At 35.9% G+C, this 21,096-nt stretch overlaps 1 protein-coding gene across 2 annotated transcripts in view; it reads right to left on the bottom strand.

Moving 5' to 3' along the window:
• Positions 1-7,576: 7,576 nt before the first annotated feature.
• LOC150095570 (peroxiredoxin 2-like) overlaps positions 7,577-21,096 on the bottom strand; it is a 59,226-nt gene continuing 45,706 nt past the window's right edge. For both annotated transcript variants that reach the window (XM_090410453.1, XM_090410454.1), the window contains exons 3-6: positions 20,096-20,212; positions 15,672-15,794; positions 13,001-13,131; positions 7,577-7,762 (exon numbers count right to left, since the gene is read on the bottom strand). In XM_090410453.1, the coding sequence (XP_090266579.1) occupies positions 7,680-7,762; positions 13,001-13,131; positions 15,672-15,794; positions 20,096-20,212 (454 nt within the window). In that variant the 3' untranslated portion in view covers positions 7,577-7,679. The remainder of the gene's footprint in view (positions 7,763-13,000; positions 13,132-15,671; positions 15,795-20,095; positions 20,213-21,096) is intronic.

Below are 21,096 nucleotides of genomic sequence, written 5' to 3'. Positions count from 1 at the left end.
ATCATGTTACTATATAATACATTCCTTGTCATGATTGCAGTTGTTTCCTTCCTTGGTATGTTTAACAAATAGTTAAAGAAAAAGCATGCCCAGACTTATAAAACATCTATGTACTATGCAGGTAATGTACCTAGTGTAGCCATAAATACTGTTACAACTTGAACAGTGCACCTTTAATCTATCAGTAAATCATTTACAGCTTTCAGTACATACAAACCACATGTATAACATGCATATAGCTGTTGTTCAAAATGTCCCCCCCCCCCTTGCCTTCATGCATGCCCAAAGTCTATGAGGCCATATATTGATGGCAATATACACATCTAACAGAAGCACTGCTATGCTCACTCCAAACCTATCTTCAGGCTGCAATACTAGAGCACTGTTTTTTTCATAGGCTACTCTCAAGACATAATTTGAAATCCAACAGATTCAGAATGGGACTTCCAGGCAGCCAATCAGATAGGTGATGTGTTTGGGCACATTCACCTTCATTGTTGTGTGGTCTTGCCATGTGTGCAGGGGCCGAGTCCTGTTGGAAGGTCAACTGTCTACCATGAAACGGGTTGTTTAGGGATCCATAGCACAGGTTCAAGCAGTGTCGACACACTTTGGTGGAAGTTTTGATCTCATTTTTGCAGATAAGCAACTTAGATACTCCCTAATATGTCACCCCCTCATCCCACACCAAACCATCACTGACAGTTTGCCCCAGATGGTCACATAGCACATGCCATAGGGTGATGACCTATGGCATGCGCTGTACAACCATCTGGGACATATACCTAATCGTTTTGGAATTTAAATGACTCAATGGTGAAAATCTTTTCATCTGTGTCTAGTATTTGCATACCACATACCACTAGACAAGTGCCTTTGATTTTATCACCCTCTGCATTATAAGATATGCTAGGAAGTGTCAGGTAGAATAATGATAGGCTCACTCCAGGTCACCAGTTAGTACACAACATTCTGTGAAATGTTCATCTCTCATGACATTACTTTCTGCATTCCACAGGATTTCAGCAAATGTATGTCTTCACAGCCCATGCAAGCTGTTGCTTCTTAATGCAGCATCGTTATAGCAGTTAATAGTGCGATACATAAACATCCTAGAAAAAAAAAAAAACATTCCAACTTTGTGAATTGCAACTACATGGTTGTTTTCAATTTCTCCACTACACATTAACTCATAACTAGACAACTCTCTACTGATAACAAATGTTGGCTGCTCACGGTGCCAATAATGGACCCATCTCTCACAGTTCTGTGGGCAGCAAGGGGGTGCGTGTGTATGTGCAGAAACTGTAACAGTATTTATGGCAAGACTTTACCAATACTGGCCACTGAATTAGAAACTTTACACAGATATACCTAAACATGACTTAGCGTATATGCAAAACGGTTGGTTTACTATTGTTAAATAGTTCTAGGCAACTATTTAACAATGCTGCTGGTCAGTAATCAATAGTATTGATGGGAAAAAAAAAAAAACATCTTTCGGAGTTTGATAAAGTGCTTCTTGTGAGTGCCTGTCTGGCTGGAGCCATGATTTTGAAAACAGCAGAGCTAACTGGTTTCTCAAAAGGTGAGATATCCCAGGTGTTTAATCAGTGAAAAATAATGCACACTGCTTGTCTAAGAGGCAACAAGTGTGGTTCTAAGATAATCTTTGAGAAAGCCTATACAGACAGAAGTTGACCAAAGCATTAAATGAAGGCTGTTCCTGATCAATATCCCACCAAACAATGCATGCACAAGGAATTGAAAAGGTTCAGTATTGGCAGTTACATATCTATATAGAAACCAATGATGAATAAGTTTAATTTAGTTGCTCGTATGTATAAATAAGAGTTCATGAAAAATCACTACTCACCTATAAGAACACCTTTACCTTGATTTATAAGGTCAAGTAATAAGAGGGAATGAGAGAGACCTATGGGAATGAAAGAAGAGGAGAGAATGGCAAGAGGTATAATGTATGGCGACTCAATGATCCGTGGTGTTGTGGTGTTCAAGATAGGATGCGCGAGGAGTGTTTGGCAGGAGGAACAATAGAAAGGGTGGCTATGGCAATTAAGAGAGGTGAAAGGGTGGATGAGATGATTGTGATGGTAGGAACGAATGACTTGAGTGGTAATGTAAGTCGGGCAGCGAGAGATATGAGATTTTTGCTCGAGACTGTACGGAAGAAGACAGAGAGAGGAAAAATAGTGTGCGTGTTGCCTAGGTATGATAATGATGAGCTGAGCAGAAGAGCAATGATATTGAATGGCATAATAGCAAGAATGTGTGACAAGAGAGGACTGGTATATGTGAATGCTTGGAGTGCGTTTGAGGAAAGAGAGGAATTGTATGCGAGAGACCGTTTGCATTTGAATGAGGAAGGATGTAGGCATCTGGAGAGATTGCTGTTCTGAACGAGTCAGTGTGTCCCAGGGAGGATGATAGCAGGGGTGGCCTCTTGTGGGAATGGATACTTGGGAGAAGGGAGACGATGTCAGGTAACACTGAGCCCAGTGGAATCTAGAAGGGATAATGCTGGGTATAGAAACAATGGCATTTATATGCTTTATACTAATGCCAGGAGTATCCAGAATAAGGGAGAGGAATTGGTGGCGCAGATAGCATCAGCCTGGCCAAAAATTATTGCGATCACTGAGACATGGTTGACAGAAGGGGATATAACAACAGGAATAGAAGTCGCTGGGTATAGCATTTTTCGTCAGGATAGGAGGGGAAAGCATGGTGGTGGGGTACTGTTTACGATAAGTGATGACCTATGTCCTCTAAGAGAGGAGGCTTTGGAAGGAAGTGAGACAAATGATTTTGAGAGCATATAGTGTGAGGTAGAGGTAGGCAAGACAGGATATTTAGTGGGGTGTTGCTACAGACCCAGGAGCACAGAAGATGGGGGCCAGGAGATGTTTAGACAGCTAAGTTTGGCAAATGCAAGAAGAATGATTGTTATGGGAGATTTTAACTACAGTAATATAAATTGGAGAGAGAAAGATGCATGTGTAGCAATAGGGGAATGGAATTTCTAGAATTCTTGAGGGACAAATGTCTTAGGCAACATGTAACAGAGGGAACAAGAGGTTCAAGAGTTTGGGATTTGGTTATAGCATCAGAAGAGTTGATAATAACTGAGTTGACATCTCTCCCACCAGTTGGAGAGAGTGACCATATGGTTTTGACTTGAAAAATGAATAGACATGCAGGAGTGTCAAAGAGCCGAGAACTTATGTGGAATTATAATGCAGGTGATTATAATAGTCTTAGACGTCAACTTCGGGAAGTTTCATGGAGGGAGGAATTAGAAGGCCGGGATATCATTAGTGCGTGAGAAATTGTGAAAGAATATTTGTTAGCAGCAATGGTAAGTTGTATACCACGAGTGAAGAATAGGACACAATTTGGAGTAAAGTGGATGACAAACAATGTTAAACAGGAATTGCATGTGAAAAAGAGGCTATGGAAGAGATATAAAGAGAAGGTGAAGAGAAGATGCATGAAGAATATAAGACACAGGCCAGAAGAGTGACTAGTGTGGTAAGGAAAGCGAAACTGGAATATGAGAGGAGATTGGCCCTAAGATCCAAAGAAAATCCTAGGGAATTTTTTAGCTATGCGGCCAGTAGGAGGAGAAATGACTGTGGAAGAATGATATTGTGGGATAAAAATGGGAATAGAGTGACTGATGCAGAGGACATAGTGGAATTGTTCAATGAACACTTTACTGGAGTATTTCATCCTAGAGGAGTCAGTTTTAATGCTAGAGGGATATGGCTGGTTCGAGGTTTAGAAATACAGGAGGAGAGTGTGTTTCAGATACTAAGTACTCTGGATGTCAGTAAAGCTGTGGGACTGGATGGTATTTCACCCGAGTTTTGAGAGAATGTGCTAGTGAACTGACAGTGCCTTTAACCTGGCTTTTCAATGAAAGTCTGGCTTTGGCAAAGGTGCCCAGGGAATGGAATGAAGGTAAGATAGTGCCATTGCATAAGGGTGGTAACAGACTGGAAGTGTCTAATTATAGGCCAGCCTGTGTGTCATCAGTAGTTGTTAAGATCTTGGAGAAAGTAGTGAGAGACCGTATACAGCATTGGGCAGATGAGAGTAATGTTATCTGTGAGAGTCAACAAGGATTTGTGAAAGGACGGTCTTGTTTTAGCAATATGCTAGCCTTTTATAATAAGTTACAAGAACATTAGATGAGGGAAAGGCATATACTGCAATTTTCTTAGACTTAGCGAAGGCATTTGACAGGGTGCCACATGATAAGCTGATATTTAAGTTGCAGCACATGGGTCTGGATGTCATATTGGTCAACTGGATTCAGGATTGGCTGTCTGATAGGTATCAGAGAGTTGTGTATGGTGGAGCAGTTTCAAGGAGGCAGAGGGTTACAAGTGGGGTCCCACAGGGCTAAGTACTAGGACCTATATTGTTTAACCTTTATATCAATTACATTGCCAGTGGATTGCAAGGGGATATTCAGTTGTTTGTGGATGATGCGAAGCTGGGAAGGATTATTAGTAATAGTGCAGATGTGGTAGCCCTGCAAGAGGATTTAAATAAGCTAGATAGATGGGCAAATGAATGGGGGTGTCAGTTTACAGTTTAATGCAGCAAAATGCAAGGTCTTGAAGTTTGGGAAACATCGATGGGAGGAGTTATACTGGAGGAAGTAGGGGAGACAAGAGATCTGGGGTTGATGATTGCTAGAAACCTGAAATTTAGGAGACATATTGCAAAGGTGGTAAAGGTAACACAGAGGATTGCTACAATTATGAGAAGGACAGTGACCTGCAGAGATAAGAGGGTTATCATTCCGTTGTATAAGTCTCTGATCAGACCACACTTGGACTATTGTTCTCAGATTTGGTCCCCAGGAAGAGGATAAATTAACTGTGGAAAGGATACAAAGATGGTTTCAGGACTGTACAAGGATAGGTATGAGGATCGGCTGAGGGAATGTGGACTGCAGAGTTTGGTGGATAGAAGAAGAAGAGGTGATATGATTGAGACTTTTAAACTGTTGAGAGGCAGTTACAGGGTTGACACTGGGGAGTTCTTTCGCTTGGTTGAACAGCAGGAAGGAGTGATGACAAGAGGCCATCCCTGGATGTTACGAAAGGAAACTGAGCAAGAGGGCAAGGAGTGGGTTTCTTTGCATGGAGGGTGGTTGAACCGTGGAATGCATTGCCTGATGGAGTGGTGGGAGCGAGAACGGTCAATGAGTTTAAAGAGTGGTATGATAGACTTTGTGTTTCTTGGGGGGGGGGACCTCCCCTCGATGAGTCTTGACAGACTTTATGTTCTTAGGAAGGACCTCCCACGATGAGTCTTTTGACTCCATGGAGGCCTGAATAATAATAATAATAAAAAGTTAATTTTTTTTTTTTGTTTTTTAAAAAGAAAAAATTTTTTCCTAAACTATGGTTTTTCCCAACTCCAAAACATCTTGGACAATATTCTGATTACAACAAATATTAACTGTCATTTGAGTTACCTGAATGCTGTAGATTAGATCCAACCAATAATACAGCAGACTAAGCTTGTTATGACCAGTCCTTGGCAATGATTCTCTCACTGGCTTCAGTTTATCAGATGGCATCTCATTGAAATGTGTACTATCCTTGTTCTTGTAAATCACAACCAAGTACATATCTGTTTCAAAATATCTAATTTTTGGTAGTTACTCTTGGGAATCGTGTTTAGAAACCTATTTTTCATTTGTAGCATGCTGAAGTTGTTTCCTTCAGCTTACCTTTTCCCTGCCCTAATTTTCATATTTCCTCTAACAATTCCTCTAGTCACCAGCCAAGCATGCTCCTTAATGAATGCGTCTATCCACATTTCTTTGTTATCCCCCAGACCCTATTTTCTTACCTAGGATTTTATAACTAGTTCTGCTTTCTCCCTAAATGAAGCTCATGATAATGAGAAAAACATATGAGCAATTCAGTTTAGTTCTCTTAGATGTGTGAAACTCATTTAAAATATTACTCTGTAAATACTCAACCACCATTCCCTGTGAATACTCTATAAACAGCCTTGCTTTACTGATACAAGAATGATCTACATGGTTACAGAATACATTTTGATTTATGCAAAGATCACTCACAAAAGATAAATCTACAACACACACATATGCATGAGCTGAGGGATATCTGAGAATGTTACAACCAAGGCAGTGGTGGCCTTGTATTGGGCAATGAAAAATCATTGTCCAATAAAAATCATTTACCATCTGAAAACATTCTTAGGCATTCATGCAAAAGTGAGATAAGATTTGCAGAATGCATATTAAGCCAGCAATCTTAATATGCATTCTGCAAATACTTACTCAGAGTGGCTTCAATGGCTTGGTGGTATTCAGTATCTCAGGATAAGAATGGCCATGCAAAACAAGATAATTAACTTATCCAAATCAATTTAAGAAATGTAATCTAGTGCTCTCTCCCTCAGAGCATTTTGATCTTTCAAATTTAAAGATTTAGATTGTTTTGGTTGCAAATATAGTCTAATTCAAACCCTTGAAATGCAGAGGTTTGGCCACTCAACTTAAAACAGAAAATATACCTAATGCACTAAACATAATTATACAAAGCATTTTATCAGCAACAGAATACTCAGACTAAAAATGCAATAAAAAAATTTCTGAAAACTGGGGTCCTTGCCCTTTATAAGGAACACTTGCATGCGCGCACACACACACACACACACACACACTTTTACTTCAGTCTGCAACCTAGGCCAAAACTTCTATCATCCACAAGTATGTTAGTACTATATGACAATCAGCCTGCCAAATAAAATTCACCTCTCATCATTCTCATGCCATCCATTATATTTCATAAAATGGATATTTTTAACTCAAATTCATCTCATCCCTACTTGGAGACCACCCAGGTCTGGTGTGTCAGAACAATTTAAATCTTTATAATAAAAAAAAAGGTATAAATTTGATCCCTGTACAAAATAGTTTCTAAATTATTAGAAATTCTTTCATCTGCCACCTTCATGGATTTAAGGTCTGGATATCATTAGCAGAATCAAACCATTTCCCTGTTCTATACACATTATTAAAAATACAGCAAGCTAGCCACATTATGCAATATCACTAAAAGAATAGGTATTTAAAATCTCAGCCTCCCCACATACTAACATTCCTATACATAATAAACACGTGCAGCTTCCTCTTTTTTAAACTAACTGTTCAGCAGGTTGATCAAAACAGAAAACTAAGATAGTGTGGGTATTTTTACATACATATCCATTTATAATGTTACATTGCATGTAACACATTATTCACAGTGAATCAAATGGAGTAAAACAACTGGATGCTCAAATTATTAACTATTCTTGGAGCAGTCATAATCATGAAGTTGGAAAAAAAAAAATTAAAAGAATGAATAGTCAAGTAAATTAGTTCTAGATATAATCAAATGAAATAAGTCTTCTTCTCTTCATGGATTAGACATTTGCCTGTTCTGGTTTCACTGGTCCTTCCATCTTGCAGCTGGTAAGTCTCTCAAGGTAAAACATTAAATACAAAACAATTTGCAGCTGTTTTTTTCTTTAATTTATTTTTAGTTATATCATAAATTGTTACAACTTCAAACGATGAGGATACAGGGAAGATATATTCTTGTTAACATAAACTCAACTCCTTAATGTTTAATAAAATATTCTTTGCTACCCTCAGGGTCAGGCTTCATGGTGTCAGAACCTGGTTTCCATCCTGCAGGACATACTACAAAAATCAAATTAAAACCTCAATTTTTGGGCAAAAATGATCAGATCAGTTAAAGAGAATAAATGAGTTTCATTATGCTAAGTTCAAAGGACTAAACTCAAAAGAGAAATTTAGTTACCAATTCTTAGTTCAAGTGTATTCAATCACTACCTGTTTAACCACCCAACCAGCCACATGGATCAAATATACATGAGCCATATGTTTTCTATAATATCCAATGGTTATATTGACCTCAATGAATAGTTTGCATCTATGTAATTATGGACACATGTATGGTCCAGGATGGTATGGTGGTTAAAGAGAAATAGATGTTTGCTAAAATAAAATTTAGATAATTTTTTTTTAAATATATAAATTCTGCACTAAGCTTAAGAATGAAAATTCATTTTATCATTCGATTATACTTCAAAACTGAAATTTCAACTGGCCTCAACATTTAACAGTGAAAAAAAAAAAAAAAAAAAAAAAAAAAAATCAGTCACATCAGTATTGATGTAAATAATATACTCTGTATTTATATATGATCAACTACATGAACAGCAAATTTAACATGCAAATTAGTATTAGAACAACACTTAAGCAATACTTCTAGGAGAAATGAGCTGCTCTTAATATGTTATCTAGTATGGTGATTTCTGTAATGTAATAAACATGTAGACGTCAGATTAATAACTAAAGGCTAATAACTAAATATGTATAATTTACTGATATATGATGTGTGTATAATGGTTAGTTAACCCCAACATAAATGACAAACTACAGACATCAGATCGGACTTTTTCTTGACTGAAATTCAAAATACAACCATATCATTCCACTTTCTAATTTACACACTGCATGATTAATTTTGCCATGGGGGGGTGCCTGTTCCTTTTTTTTTTTTGATTCAGACACTGCTTGCCAGAGAATGCAAAATTTAGAATTGTCTATTTTTGAGCTGCTCTCACTTAAGGTTTTGTCCCACTTAGTAGCATTCATCTGCTATATTTACTGCTCTTTCAATTCTAAAACCAACCTGACCTCTTCATCTTCTTATCCCTGATGCAATTTTCTGCAATTCTGATATCCAGATAAACAGACAATGCTTGCAATCCCCTCTCCATTGGCTTCACTTTTTGACAACACTAATGACCAAGGTGCAGAAATATTCTTCAAAGAAAACTAAACAACTACAAAAAACTCTCATACAGAACATTTCCCTCCAATTACATCACAACCTTGTCCTTTAGCACTACAAATAAAAAAAAAAAGGTACCAGTGACCTCCAGAACTCCAGTTTTTCACACTGCTTCTCTGAGCAAATTGCAGAAATTATCCACTTGTTTGCAAAGACTGTCAGATGAAGCTTTTACTCACTTGTTTTACCTCTCTCATTCAGATGGACACTGTTAACAGCCCATGGACAAATCAGACCTCCCAATGTTACTTCTCCAATTCTCATATAGATGACCAAGGCAGATCAATTCCTACCATACTAGAAACTGAGCACTGATTGGTTCAAGATTAGAAATTATGATTTGGTTGTATTACTTAGTAAAACTTGTATAATTTTTAAATAACAGGAAATTGATAAGAATTAGCTAAAACTTGTATACTGTTTGTTTATAAGGCAGTAAACTAACACTGAGACTGTATTTAACTTCTGAATCAGAGTTGAGTGGGTTAAAAATAACCCAGCCTAAGTTTTCTCAGATCTCTTATTTGTAGTGTAGTTACAAAAAAAAAGCCACAGACATGACTTCTGAGAGAATTAGGGAAATGAGCAAGTGACATCAATAACAGTCATTAAAATTTATATTAGGAAAGAACTTGACACTAAGCATCCAAGAATGTGACCTGAATAAGATAGCATGTCCACTTAAATAGAATGAGAAAAGGTTAGCAAAGACAGGAGGGAGAATCTAGTATCTCAAGTGAATAGATAAAGCTGGAATAATCTGCATTATGTTCAATAACACTTCAATACCTTGTGCCTAGATGTGCAGCCTTCATTATCATAACTTTGAGAACTAAAGAGCCATTAACAAGTATTAGATATAAGATTGAAATATTGCTGACATGAATTATAAAACTGATGGAGGCAAAATTATTCAACATATTGAACACCAATGCTTCATCAGTTAAATAAAGCTGATTTTCTAATGTGTCTGTTAGCACAGCTGGTAGTGACCATAACTTTGCTTAAAAAAACTGGAATTTACATCCTATCCATGGATGCAATAAATGTTAACACCCCAACCAGCCATGACGTCTATAGACATTCAGCTAAATCTGAATACGATTCTATAACGCCCGTTGAATAACATGGATAAGAAGTGCAATTTGATCTCACTATTTCATCCACCTCAGCTGGTAGGAAGGTTAATCAGGACAAACTGAAGGTAAGTTAGCCAGAATCAGAACTGAGTACATGTATTGAGAAATTATGGAGGTAAGATTAACTGCTCATCATAGGAAGATGGGATAAAATTTTCATTTTACAGAACTTCTTTAAAGAGAAATCAAACTTGCATATAGGTAATAAACTTCCTTTAAAAGGGAGTTCATTTCCAATAAGTTTGACTTCCCTTTAAAAAGGTAATATACTTAACATTACTTTTGCAGATTTCAAGGAATTCATTACTAAATAACAACACTGGCAGAAAATAGGACAAAAAAAAAAAAAAAGTAGATCACACCTCTAATGGACTTTCCTCTCAGGAAAATGAAAAACTGAACCTAAAATAACCACTGCATAACTTTCTCTCATAACTACATGCCATGTAGTTATGAGAGAAAGAGATCACACATTTAAGCAGCTTAGTTGCTTGTTGAAGTTCACGTTAAGATTTTAATGGTCATCCTATTGTCTGTTACAAAAAAATCTGGGATACAAGAAAATTGTAATAGCATATACAACTATAACACACAAAAAATGGAAGACTGACTAAGCCTAAAGTCCTAAGAAAGACAATACACTCTGTAGATGCTGGCTGATGGGTAGGTCTAAGAATTACTGGGTTTTCAAATATTTGAAATTTCACACTAACATTTATTAAGATCTGGTTGTTTTTCCTACCTGTTCCAACTAGATCTCTCACAGCTGAACTCTCTTTTATTTATCACACTTTGTTAGGAGGAGGGTGATAAGAAAAAAGTTTGTGAATGTATTTACCTGCATGGGTAGGTTTGTGTAAACTGAGAAAGCACTGTTTAAGGTGATGAGTGAAATGTTTACAAAAGGCTTTTCCGTAGTGAACTGGATTCTGGGATGTTGACTGTTGAGGTGAAGGAGAAGTGACATGTAGCCAAACAGAGAACATAACTTATCTAGCCAGATACAAGGTTTGAGAGCTACAGTGTCAAGAGCATGTTTTCATCCTCCATACAGCAATCAATTAATTAGAGAAAAGTCTATTGCTCTGTGGTATCCCCCTTTGTTAAGTTTTCTAGAAATCCACAGACTCAAATTAATAAGGTTTAGAATATGCAATCAATTCTCTTGCATCCTTTGACATTGTCAATGTTCATAAATGAAAACTCTGACACTAATATCTGGGGACTGCACATGGCCCTCAAGTTATGGAACCTATTAATGTATTAATAAAAGACAACTACAAGCCTGGCTGGCAAGTTGGCAGTGTATCCTTTCACAAATAGATTGTGGATCTGAATCCCACTCTGGACATGGAATGTTTGCGATTGTTTTTAGGTGGTAGATGAATTTCACTAACTTGAGCCAGCTTACTAGATGCAGGGAATGGATTGAAAAGTCCACATCTGATCTCTTGAGCAAAGTTTCCAAACTTATGTAACCATCTTACTCATGGTGCTAATACATACAAGGTCACCCATCTATTTTTGTAGGTGGGATTTGCATTTAAAAGCATGGCGGATAGGAGTTTGTTTTAAGCATTATGAGAGTATCTCACATAGAATTATATAAAGGCAAAACAACCTACTTCAGAACACCAGTTCCTCATAGAAACATGGCTGGTTTCATTCTTAACTGGTACCAGTTACTTATTTAAAAAAACTCTAGATGTCATTTCCAGCCAAGTGAAGAAACCAAAATGTTAGACTCTTTAAACTCAATTTTTGCTCATTACAAATTCTTAAGAGTTACTGAGCCATGAAAAACTAATTCTTCAAGCTGAATGAGTAAACCAAATTTAAGTTCTGTTTACAAACCACATATGCAAGCAAAAAACTACAGTTATGCAAAATCATTTAATTCCAAGATCATCTATAACCTGTTTTAAGTACTGACCTTGCCATTAACATTTCTACTAGCAAAGATTAGATTTCTCTTCTTGGACTAACCTAACCTTTCCTAATACAAATATATTACAGCTATAAACTCCTCACTCTCCAAAAGTTTAATATTCAATACTATTTACTTATACAACTGATACCATATCAATCACAAATTCTAACCATATGGTATTACTTTTGATGCTCATTATGGAATGAGCATCAAAAGTATCACTAAAGTGATGCTATCCAGAAGAGGATAGCCCACTTAAGATGGCCCTTTCCATTTAAATCATCTTCTCAGATTTCTGCTTTATGCGTTCTTATATTTCCAGGGACATCGCTATTATAAACTAACCTTCCTCCATTTTCCTCTAAGCATGCAAAAACATTAGAAACCACTGTTTCTAATTCATGCAATTCAACTTCAAACTTACTAAAAGGTACTTATTTTCTTATCAATGCATTCTTCGGAACAACCTCCAAGAACAGATTAACAGGTTCCTTGTTAACCATTCTCCTCATTTATGAAGATATTATCTGAGTCAAGGACTCAAGAGTTAAAAAAATTAGATCAATGAGAAAGTTGAGTCTCTGCCTTCAACCAACTCTGACAATGAATTTGAGGCCATCAGTGAATCAAGACTTTCAGGGGAGAGATTATGGTATATATGAGCCACCATCTTGTATTGATAAATCTGGACAGGTATGTCTGAAATGGTGTTTGTTCTGTCAATTTCAGGACTGTTAGAATGGAGTTTTCTAATAGTGAGAATTAAAAAAAAAAAATTAAAAAAATTCACTAACAAATCTGATAACTCATTTATATAAAGGTTTCCTAAATTAGATTGTTAATGAATTTTTCAAATCAGACTGTGATCCTTAAAACAGCACTGCTGATATGGAATTCTGGCTAGAACTTTGGTCCATGAATTTGCTAAAAGTGTGGAATGTAGTGCATTCTGAATTAAAACTCAAAATATATTAAAATAAATTCCAAACCTTCTCCATGTTTGTCTGTATACTGAAAGGCTTGCACTAAACGTAGTGTTTCATCTACAGATCGTCCTACTGGCAAATCATTCACTGTGATCTGTCGCAACAATCCTTTGTCATCAATAATAAAGAGACCCCTAAATTACCAAATAATAATAAAATTAATATTTCTTTAAAAAAAATTCAGATTAATATATAATATTTCATATACAAGTAATTAATACATCGTGTTTTTCCATCCATAATTTATACACATGAAATGAGCACAAAATTGTTTACAAATTGTTGAATAACTAAATATGTGACAAAGTTAATGACTTACTGTTAGAATAATTAATATCTAGCTTTATCTTTGTGACAATTTTAGAGACGGATCAAAATCTACTGCAACAACAGGAATTTTATAGACTTATGCTTAATGAATATATTAAACAAGATGACATTTTTAGAAGCATTTAGAAAAATGCATTCCCTCTAAATACACTGTTGATGTTAGCTCTCTTCCTGGCAAGTCTGACTGTAACCTTGTCCATGTTTCCTTTTCTACATATTGTCCTTTCCCAGTTTTTCTTAGCCTCATTATCCCGTGGCACCATAATAGTGCCAGTTAAGATGACCTTCAGGATATTTGTACATCTGATTATTACTTCTACTCTTCTGATCCTAGCACCTGCTCTAATTTCATAACAAATTTTCAGTGATAAGTGCTTTTATTCCCCATTCCACTTAAAACACTATCCTTATCGAAACAATGGTTCCTATGAAACTGGACAAAAGCAGCCCACGTCAAAATTTCAGCACATATCCAATGGCACTGGTCAAAAACTTCAGCCTCACTCAACTTCAAATACAAAAACTATCAGCAAATACATTAGTAGAATTTGTTAGGACCAAATGCAATAAGCTTGTCTGCTTCCCAATACTCCAGTTTTCTGGTCCATCACCAAGACTGAGATGTAACTTCTGTCCATGTTTCTTGTTTTCACACTCCAATGACTTTTTGGCATCAATTTTTTTCCTGAAATTCTTATACAGAGAGAACCAAGGCAGATCTCCCCCTATTCCACATACTTTTCATAATATGTCTTGATTGCCCAGAAGGAGATAAAATACTCAGTAGCTTTGATGCTAACTGGGGGCCTTAATGGTATTCCTCCAGTTCTGCTGAAAGCTTATGCTACAGAATTCACAACAATCTTAATCATCTCTTCAAGTTGTCATACTCATCTGATATCCATCCAATAGCTTGGAAGCAAACTTATTCATCATGTTCCCAAAAAAGGGAGATAGCTGTCAAAACTTATCTTATCACTGAGCTCAATTCTCAATGGAAAATGTCAACAACTTTTGCTTCACTATTTGGAGTGACTTATCTAACCTTATCCATCTTTAGACAGAAAATAATGCAAAGTTTGGAGGAAAAAAACTCAAGTAGTCATAATATTTCCAAGGCATTCGAGTGTAGCATTAAGACCTTATCAAGCAACCATCTCATGATAATTCCTCCTCTTTGTGAATGCACTACCAGATTCACACATTCATTTTAGGTCATGTGGATGGTTTCCTTTCAGATTTTCTATCAATGCTGGTATACCCCAGGGTTCTGTGCTTTCACTTACACTCTTCTTCCTATCAATGATCTTTAACATCTGATCCTAGTTACAGCTTTGCTGATGACATCCTTCTGCATCCTATTTCATTTTCAAAACCTTTTATTCAGGTCAATCTGGTGAATTTTGATGCCACCACAACACAATTCTATCATCTCATTTCTAGAATGAAAACGTCACTCTCCTTCAAATGTTTGGCAATCGATATTCTGGTTGCCAACAATGATCGCTCCCACCCACTTCTTCTTGGGTTGACTCCCATCCAACTTGCATGCCTATCATATCACCCCTTTTCCACCTATCAACCAATTTCTATAATCCACAAACCTTCAACCTGCTCTCACAACATTCATTCCATGACTGCTACCATCTTGGTCACTTGCCTCTGGATCCTCTCCACCTATTCATCAATCAACCCTAGTGTCTAGATGTGTGCAGTAGTAAAGATGGGACTTTATCAAGGCTCAATAAAGAAAAATAATAACCTGCTTGTCTCTGCTCAAAGTATTCTTCAGTAACCAAGTAATCCAATGAGCTGCTTTAGTCATTTTCTCTATGTGGCCCCTAAACTAACTCCCTATCCACTAATAATCCCAAATCTTTGACTTTGTCAATTTCCTGAGTACAGTGGTATACATCCCAAAATGCATAACCATACACTTTGCCACATGAAACTGACCTCCATTCTCCTTTGCCCAATCTGCCAATTTATCCAAATCATCCTACAAAATTTTGACATCTGTATTAACTATTGCCCTACCCAACTTTGCATCATTGGCAAATAACTAACATTTTCTCTCAGATCCTTTCCTATATTGTTAATAAATGAATTAAACAGTGGCAGTCCAAGAACATAACCCTGCAGCACACCACTAATCATAGGCTTTCTTTTGGACTACTCCTATATAAACTGATAAACTACACACTCTACATATATAGTATACATTTTAAGTTAAAGGTTTTTAACTTTCCTATTAGACAGTCATATATGTAATTATTGATTTAAATCTTGAAGGAAGTTAATTATGTTTAGTTTTAATAATTATAACACAGAAGCTCATACATACCGAAATGAAATTCCATCTTCTTCCCTATAAACACCATAACTCTTAGCAATAAGTCCACTTTTATCAGCTAAGAGTGGTATGTTAAGACTACCAAGTCCACCTTCTTTCCTGGGGGTATTGATCCTATAAAATAAACCATTACTAAAAATATTGTTTGACTTTCAAATAATATTTGAATCATTTTTGAGAATTATGCATTTTTCAGTTTATCATGCATGCTCTGGTACTGTATGAGTATTAATGAAATTTGGAAGTCATTTATGAGAAAATAGAAAAAAAAGTTATTAAACAGTAACAAGTCACTTGTATGATGAATCTGCATAACTGAAATACATGGAGCATTGTTTGAAAGTAAACTACTCAACATCCTTGGGTATTGTTTCCTTTAGTAACATCTACATTCTGTTGTACCATCTACTCCTCTAACATGTACAACAGATCATGTTGAGACCTTTTCAGTAGGATTAAAAATAATTGTCAGAACCAAGTTTTATCCTTGTATCTCATGCTTTAGAGTCAACCAAGATGGGAATGAGTGTTTAGGTGCTCCACAATAAGCTGCCAAAACAGTGATATGCATAGTCTTAAAAAAAAAAAACTTTTCAACAAGAATTTTTTTTCCATCAGTCTTTGATGAATGCTGAAAATGATTCTTAAATATATAAATAATATTCAGTGTTTTTTCCCCAAGGTACTTACTTGGTAATGAAAAATTATGTTCCTACAGTAAAAACACATTTCACAGTCAACATCACTAAGACAAATATGTCATGAAAAATTGCTATGGTAAATGCAGAAGTTTCAAAACTGCAGTTCAATGCTAGGTCATGGCATAATCCTAGGCTTCATTAGTAGCCTTGCACATATATTTATCACCAAGACAACCAGTAATACTCAATAACACAAGTGAACAAAATTCTGTCTTTAACAATAATTTCTCATTCAGATACCAAGAGATACTGAGGTTGGAGTAATGCAGAAATCATGTTTTTATAAGCCATTCCAGTGTTTTTGACTCTTGCTGAGCTTGTGAGTAAACTATCCCACTCAGCCTCTTGTCATTTCTTTCAGCAACTAAAGTTCAAGTGGGTAAGTTTTTTATGTTGTCCATCCAACTCTTTTGCAGTCTTGCTTTCCTTCTCAGGCCCTTAATCTTCCCCAATATAACTGCCTCTTACAATGATTCATCTGCTCACATATGTCCAAAGTACATTAACTTCTGTTTAGTGATCATTGACTGCAAGAAGTCATTCTGTCTTTATACTTTCTAAAACCTTATTAGTCAATTCTTATAGCCCATGGGATCCTTAAGTCCTCCATATCCATAATTCAAAAGAATCATTCACTTTGAATTTCTTCTTAATTCAGCTTTCACATCCATACATCACTACTGAAAGTACCATAGCTTTGGAAATTCTAACTTTCGTGGCATTACTCGCATAACTTCTGAGGTTTAAGATAGTTGTAATAACAATGTTACTCTTTAATTTCATCTTCACATTTACCATAATTTCTTATTCTGGACCCCAGAAAATAACTTCCAATGATCTTTATTTTATCTCCCATCATAAATTCATCTAAATTGCCAGAAGCCATTGCTTTGGTTTTGCTGATGTTTAAATTAAGCCTGGCTTTGTTGCTTTCCTTCTTAACAGAAGAACTGCTCCAGATCTTTAGTTTCTGCTATGAGGGGTATATCATCTGCATATCCTAAATATTTATTTTTCTGCTACCAATCTTAATTCCAGCTGGATCTTTGTCTAAGCTAACTATTCTCATAATATATATTCACTATAAATATTAAAAAGATAGGGTGACAGCATACAACCCTGCAGAATCCCTCTTTTTTTCCACTCAAACACTTTCTCCAAAGACCGTCTTTACTGAAGCATAGCTTTCTTATCAAGAGAATTAGATGATCAGGTATTCCCATTGTATTCATTACAATCTGCAATCTGTTGTGATCCACACAATCAAAAACTTTCTTATAATTAATAAAACAGGTGTATGACTTTCTTAAAATGCTATGGATTAAAACTAGCAGTTGAAAGCCTACTTTAACCTTGGTATCTTTTCTGGTTCTCGCTCCCACTGATGAGATCATTATCAATCATCCTTTATAGGTTGAAACTAGTCTAGGTAGTGAGTGGCCCTTCCCATGATGCATAGCATTATACATTCTCAAAAGGATGCGAGCTCCGCATTATGGGATACTAAAGCAATTAATGTAAAGTTATTAGTCTCTATATACAAGTAGTCTGTTCATGAAGATACTTCATTTGCAAACTCTGTTTACACTTGGATAAAGAATTAAATAAGAATATCAATTTCTTGGCATCTAATTTATTACCAAATGAAAAAAACTAAAATTTTTTAAATGTTCCACTATCTTTTCATTTATAAGTGGGACACCAAAAGATACATAAATAGGCACATCATCCAGCCCAATAAAGGCTGGTTGATCCCCGTAACGTAAAATAGATCAATTATAACATTCCCATCTCCTCCACCTTCCATAATATACACATTATCAGAAATTTATTTACATCTATATCTGGGGGTTGTCTGAAAAAAAAAAAAAACATTGAAAGTATTGAATATAAATTTTCCCAACTCCTTTTGTAGAAACTATAGTACAACTGCTATAAAATAAGAGCAGTGGTTAGAAAGAACCTATTGATATTATTCTTCAGTAACTGGGAAATTGTAGTTGCCAAACACTCAAGAAGGCTTAATTAAGAGGGAGATGTCTCCCTCTTAATTAACAAATTCGTCGGTAAAATAGCCTTTCAGCTTATTACTCAAGAAGGCTATTTCAGAGAACAGAAGAGAATTAAAAAAGAGAAGTCATTTCAGTGGGTTTGCAACTTAACTGTACAAGGATGTTGGGTGGTGACAGGCTTAGTGAAAGAATGGCAGAAGCTACTTCAGAGTAACAGATCCTGTACAAGTACCTATATGAAAGACAATGCAGAAACACTCATCTGTGAAATAATGGCTAAAGTGAAAGAAAACACTTTAGCCAAACTATCATCTTATGGATGGCATTAAGAATTTTATGTTTCTGTTCCATCAAGCAAAAACACAAAAACAAAATTCTCGAGTTGAGTGGAGATTTAGGTTGAATGACAGGTAAGTTTTTATTTTTTAAGTCCTAACTGCAGACAATTGTCAACCTATTATACACAAGTACCATCATGCATAGGCCAAGGATTAGATAACTCAGCTCCCTTCTCTAGATGCCAAATATAAAACTTTTTAAGCCACTTTAGAGAGAATAAGCATTAGTGATCTTATACCAAGCAAAAAAAAAAAAAAAAAAAATCTTAAGCAGAAAAGTATACCAAATTTTTAAAAAGATTAAGAGGCTACCAGTGACAGTATGTGACAGGAAAGGCCATAGGTAAAATGTCAGAATGTTTAAAAAACAGAGTTGGTATCCGGTTCAGTTCATTTTTACCCTTATCAAAAAATAAGGGAAAAAAATGAACTGCTTTTTGTGACTTTTGTTAACCTTCAAGTTCTAATGAGCTGCAGTGCACACAACTAGTGTGCACTGCAGCTCATTGGCCATGATAAGTAATTGAGTGAAATAGCACTAAGAAACAATTAAAAATAGTATTTAATGCTTCCAATATTTCATCTCAGTTACAGAGACTTCACCAGGGAGTGCAGAGAATAAAACTGGGACAGGCAGACAGACAAAAGACTAGAGTCCTAACTAGGTGGGGAACCCTCTATGAACACCTGTCAATGGCATAGGATGAAAATAGGATCTTAAAGTATTAGTGTTTCCCATATTTTGGGAAGTTTTATGAAAATCATATTTATTCAAATTGTACTGATTTTTTAAAATTTCTAAAGTCCATCACAGAGTTCTGGTTTTGCTTATACCAGAAATACATGCTCCTCTAGTAGAATCAGTCTGTCAATCAATCTCCAATACTAATATAAAAAGTAAATCTGTTTCATATAAAAATATGAAGGTCTCTTTCCTCTTGTCAAACAAACTAGCTGAGAATATATGCAATTGATAAAGCAGAATACAGCTTGTTTCAGCAAAAAGACATTAAAATTAAAGCCAACTTAAGGCCACTGACCTTAATGTTAATGAACGAGGTCATTCATTTATCAAATTTGGATGTTCATAAATATATGAATAATGTCAGAACTTAAATATATACAATATTATAGAATACGTCTCTGCTGTTATTTCTTTCCTGATACTGAATAAACAGCAACTAAAATTTCTCTGCAAAAAGTTATACACTTTGCTGCAAGTCATAGATAAAAAATTCCAGATTCACATGAGAACCTGCAACATTTGATTGTTTCACATTCAGTTGGACTTTAAAGAGTTTGGCAAATCAATCATTTTATTTATAAACTAAAAAAACAAAATTAATCTATGATAAAAGTCTTACCATGCAAGATGGCTAAAGTGGCTATCAGTTGAACAAGCGACTACTTCACACTTTATTCTCTTAAATTCATCAATACGATCACTGAAGGCAATTATTTCAGTTGGACATACAAATGTACTAAAAGAGGAGAGAAAAAGATTTAACATAGCATTAAGTTAGTCAATAAATCACACAGAAGAAATAATACACTGACTTTACTCTTTATTGGATGGCATAAGTTATATAAATAACTAACTAATGCAAGGTGTACTCACAAAAGACCAAACTTTTGCTACAAAGAAATAAACGTAAAATGACTATTGCTCATTTTACGTTTTAAGCACAGTCTCCTCTACTGGTGATACACCATTCCCAATGTTTCTTCCATTGAAGAAATGTTGTATGGATGGTGTATCGAATGGAACACACTTTCTGTGATGGCAGGCAGTTCTCTTATCACATTTTCCTGAATCTCCTCTATGGTTTGGAAACGACAACCTTTCAAAGTGGTTTTAAGTTTGGGAAACAGAAATAAGTCTGCTGGGACTAAGTCTGGAGAATAGGGTGGATGGGGCACAATGGATGTCTGATGCTTTGCCATATAACTGCAGATGAGGACCAACACATTGTCATGGTGCAACATCCAAGTCTGGTTTTTCCCATAATTCAGGCCTCTTCCTGTGCACAGCATTCCTCAAACATGCTAAAACTTCCTGGTAAAACTCTTTGTTTACCATCTGACCACATGGTACAAAATTCATAACGGACAATGTCTTTCCAATAAAAAACAACAACCAACATCACTGTTCTGCCCTTTTTAAGCTTAAATCACTCATAGCACTGCATTCGGCTCATACAGTCCTCCCCATATGCTTGGTTAAGCGATTGAAATGTCTCTGTAAAATTTTTACCAAGTATGCAGCAAAATTTCACACACATGCATCCTTCAAGCTCTTTCATTGTCACTAATCTGACAAACAGCTTGTGCACGTACTTCAGCAGATGTAACTTGACGACTATTA

This window comes from Typopeltis vanoorti, chromosome 20 (assembly GCF_054136105.1).
Source record: "Typopeltis vanoorti isolate ZY-2024b chromosome 20, IOZ_Tvanoo_1.0, whole genome shotgun sequence".
Lineage (NCBI taxonomy): Eukaryota > Metazoa > Arthropoda > Arachnida > Uropygi > Thelyphonidae > Typopeltis > Typopeltis vanoorti.
This window is presented reverse-complemented; position numbering and strand designations above follow the sequence as displayed.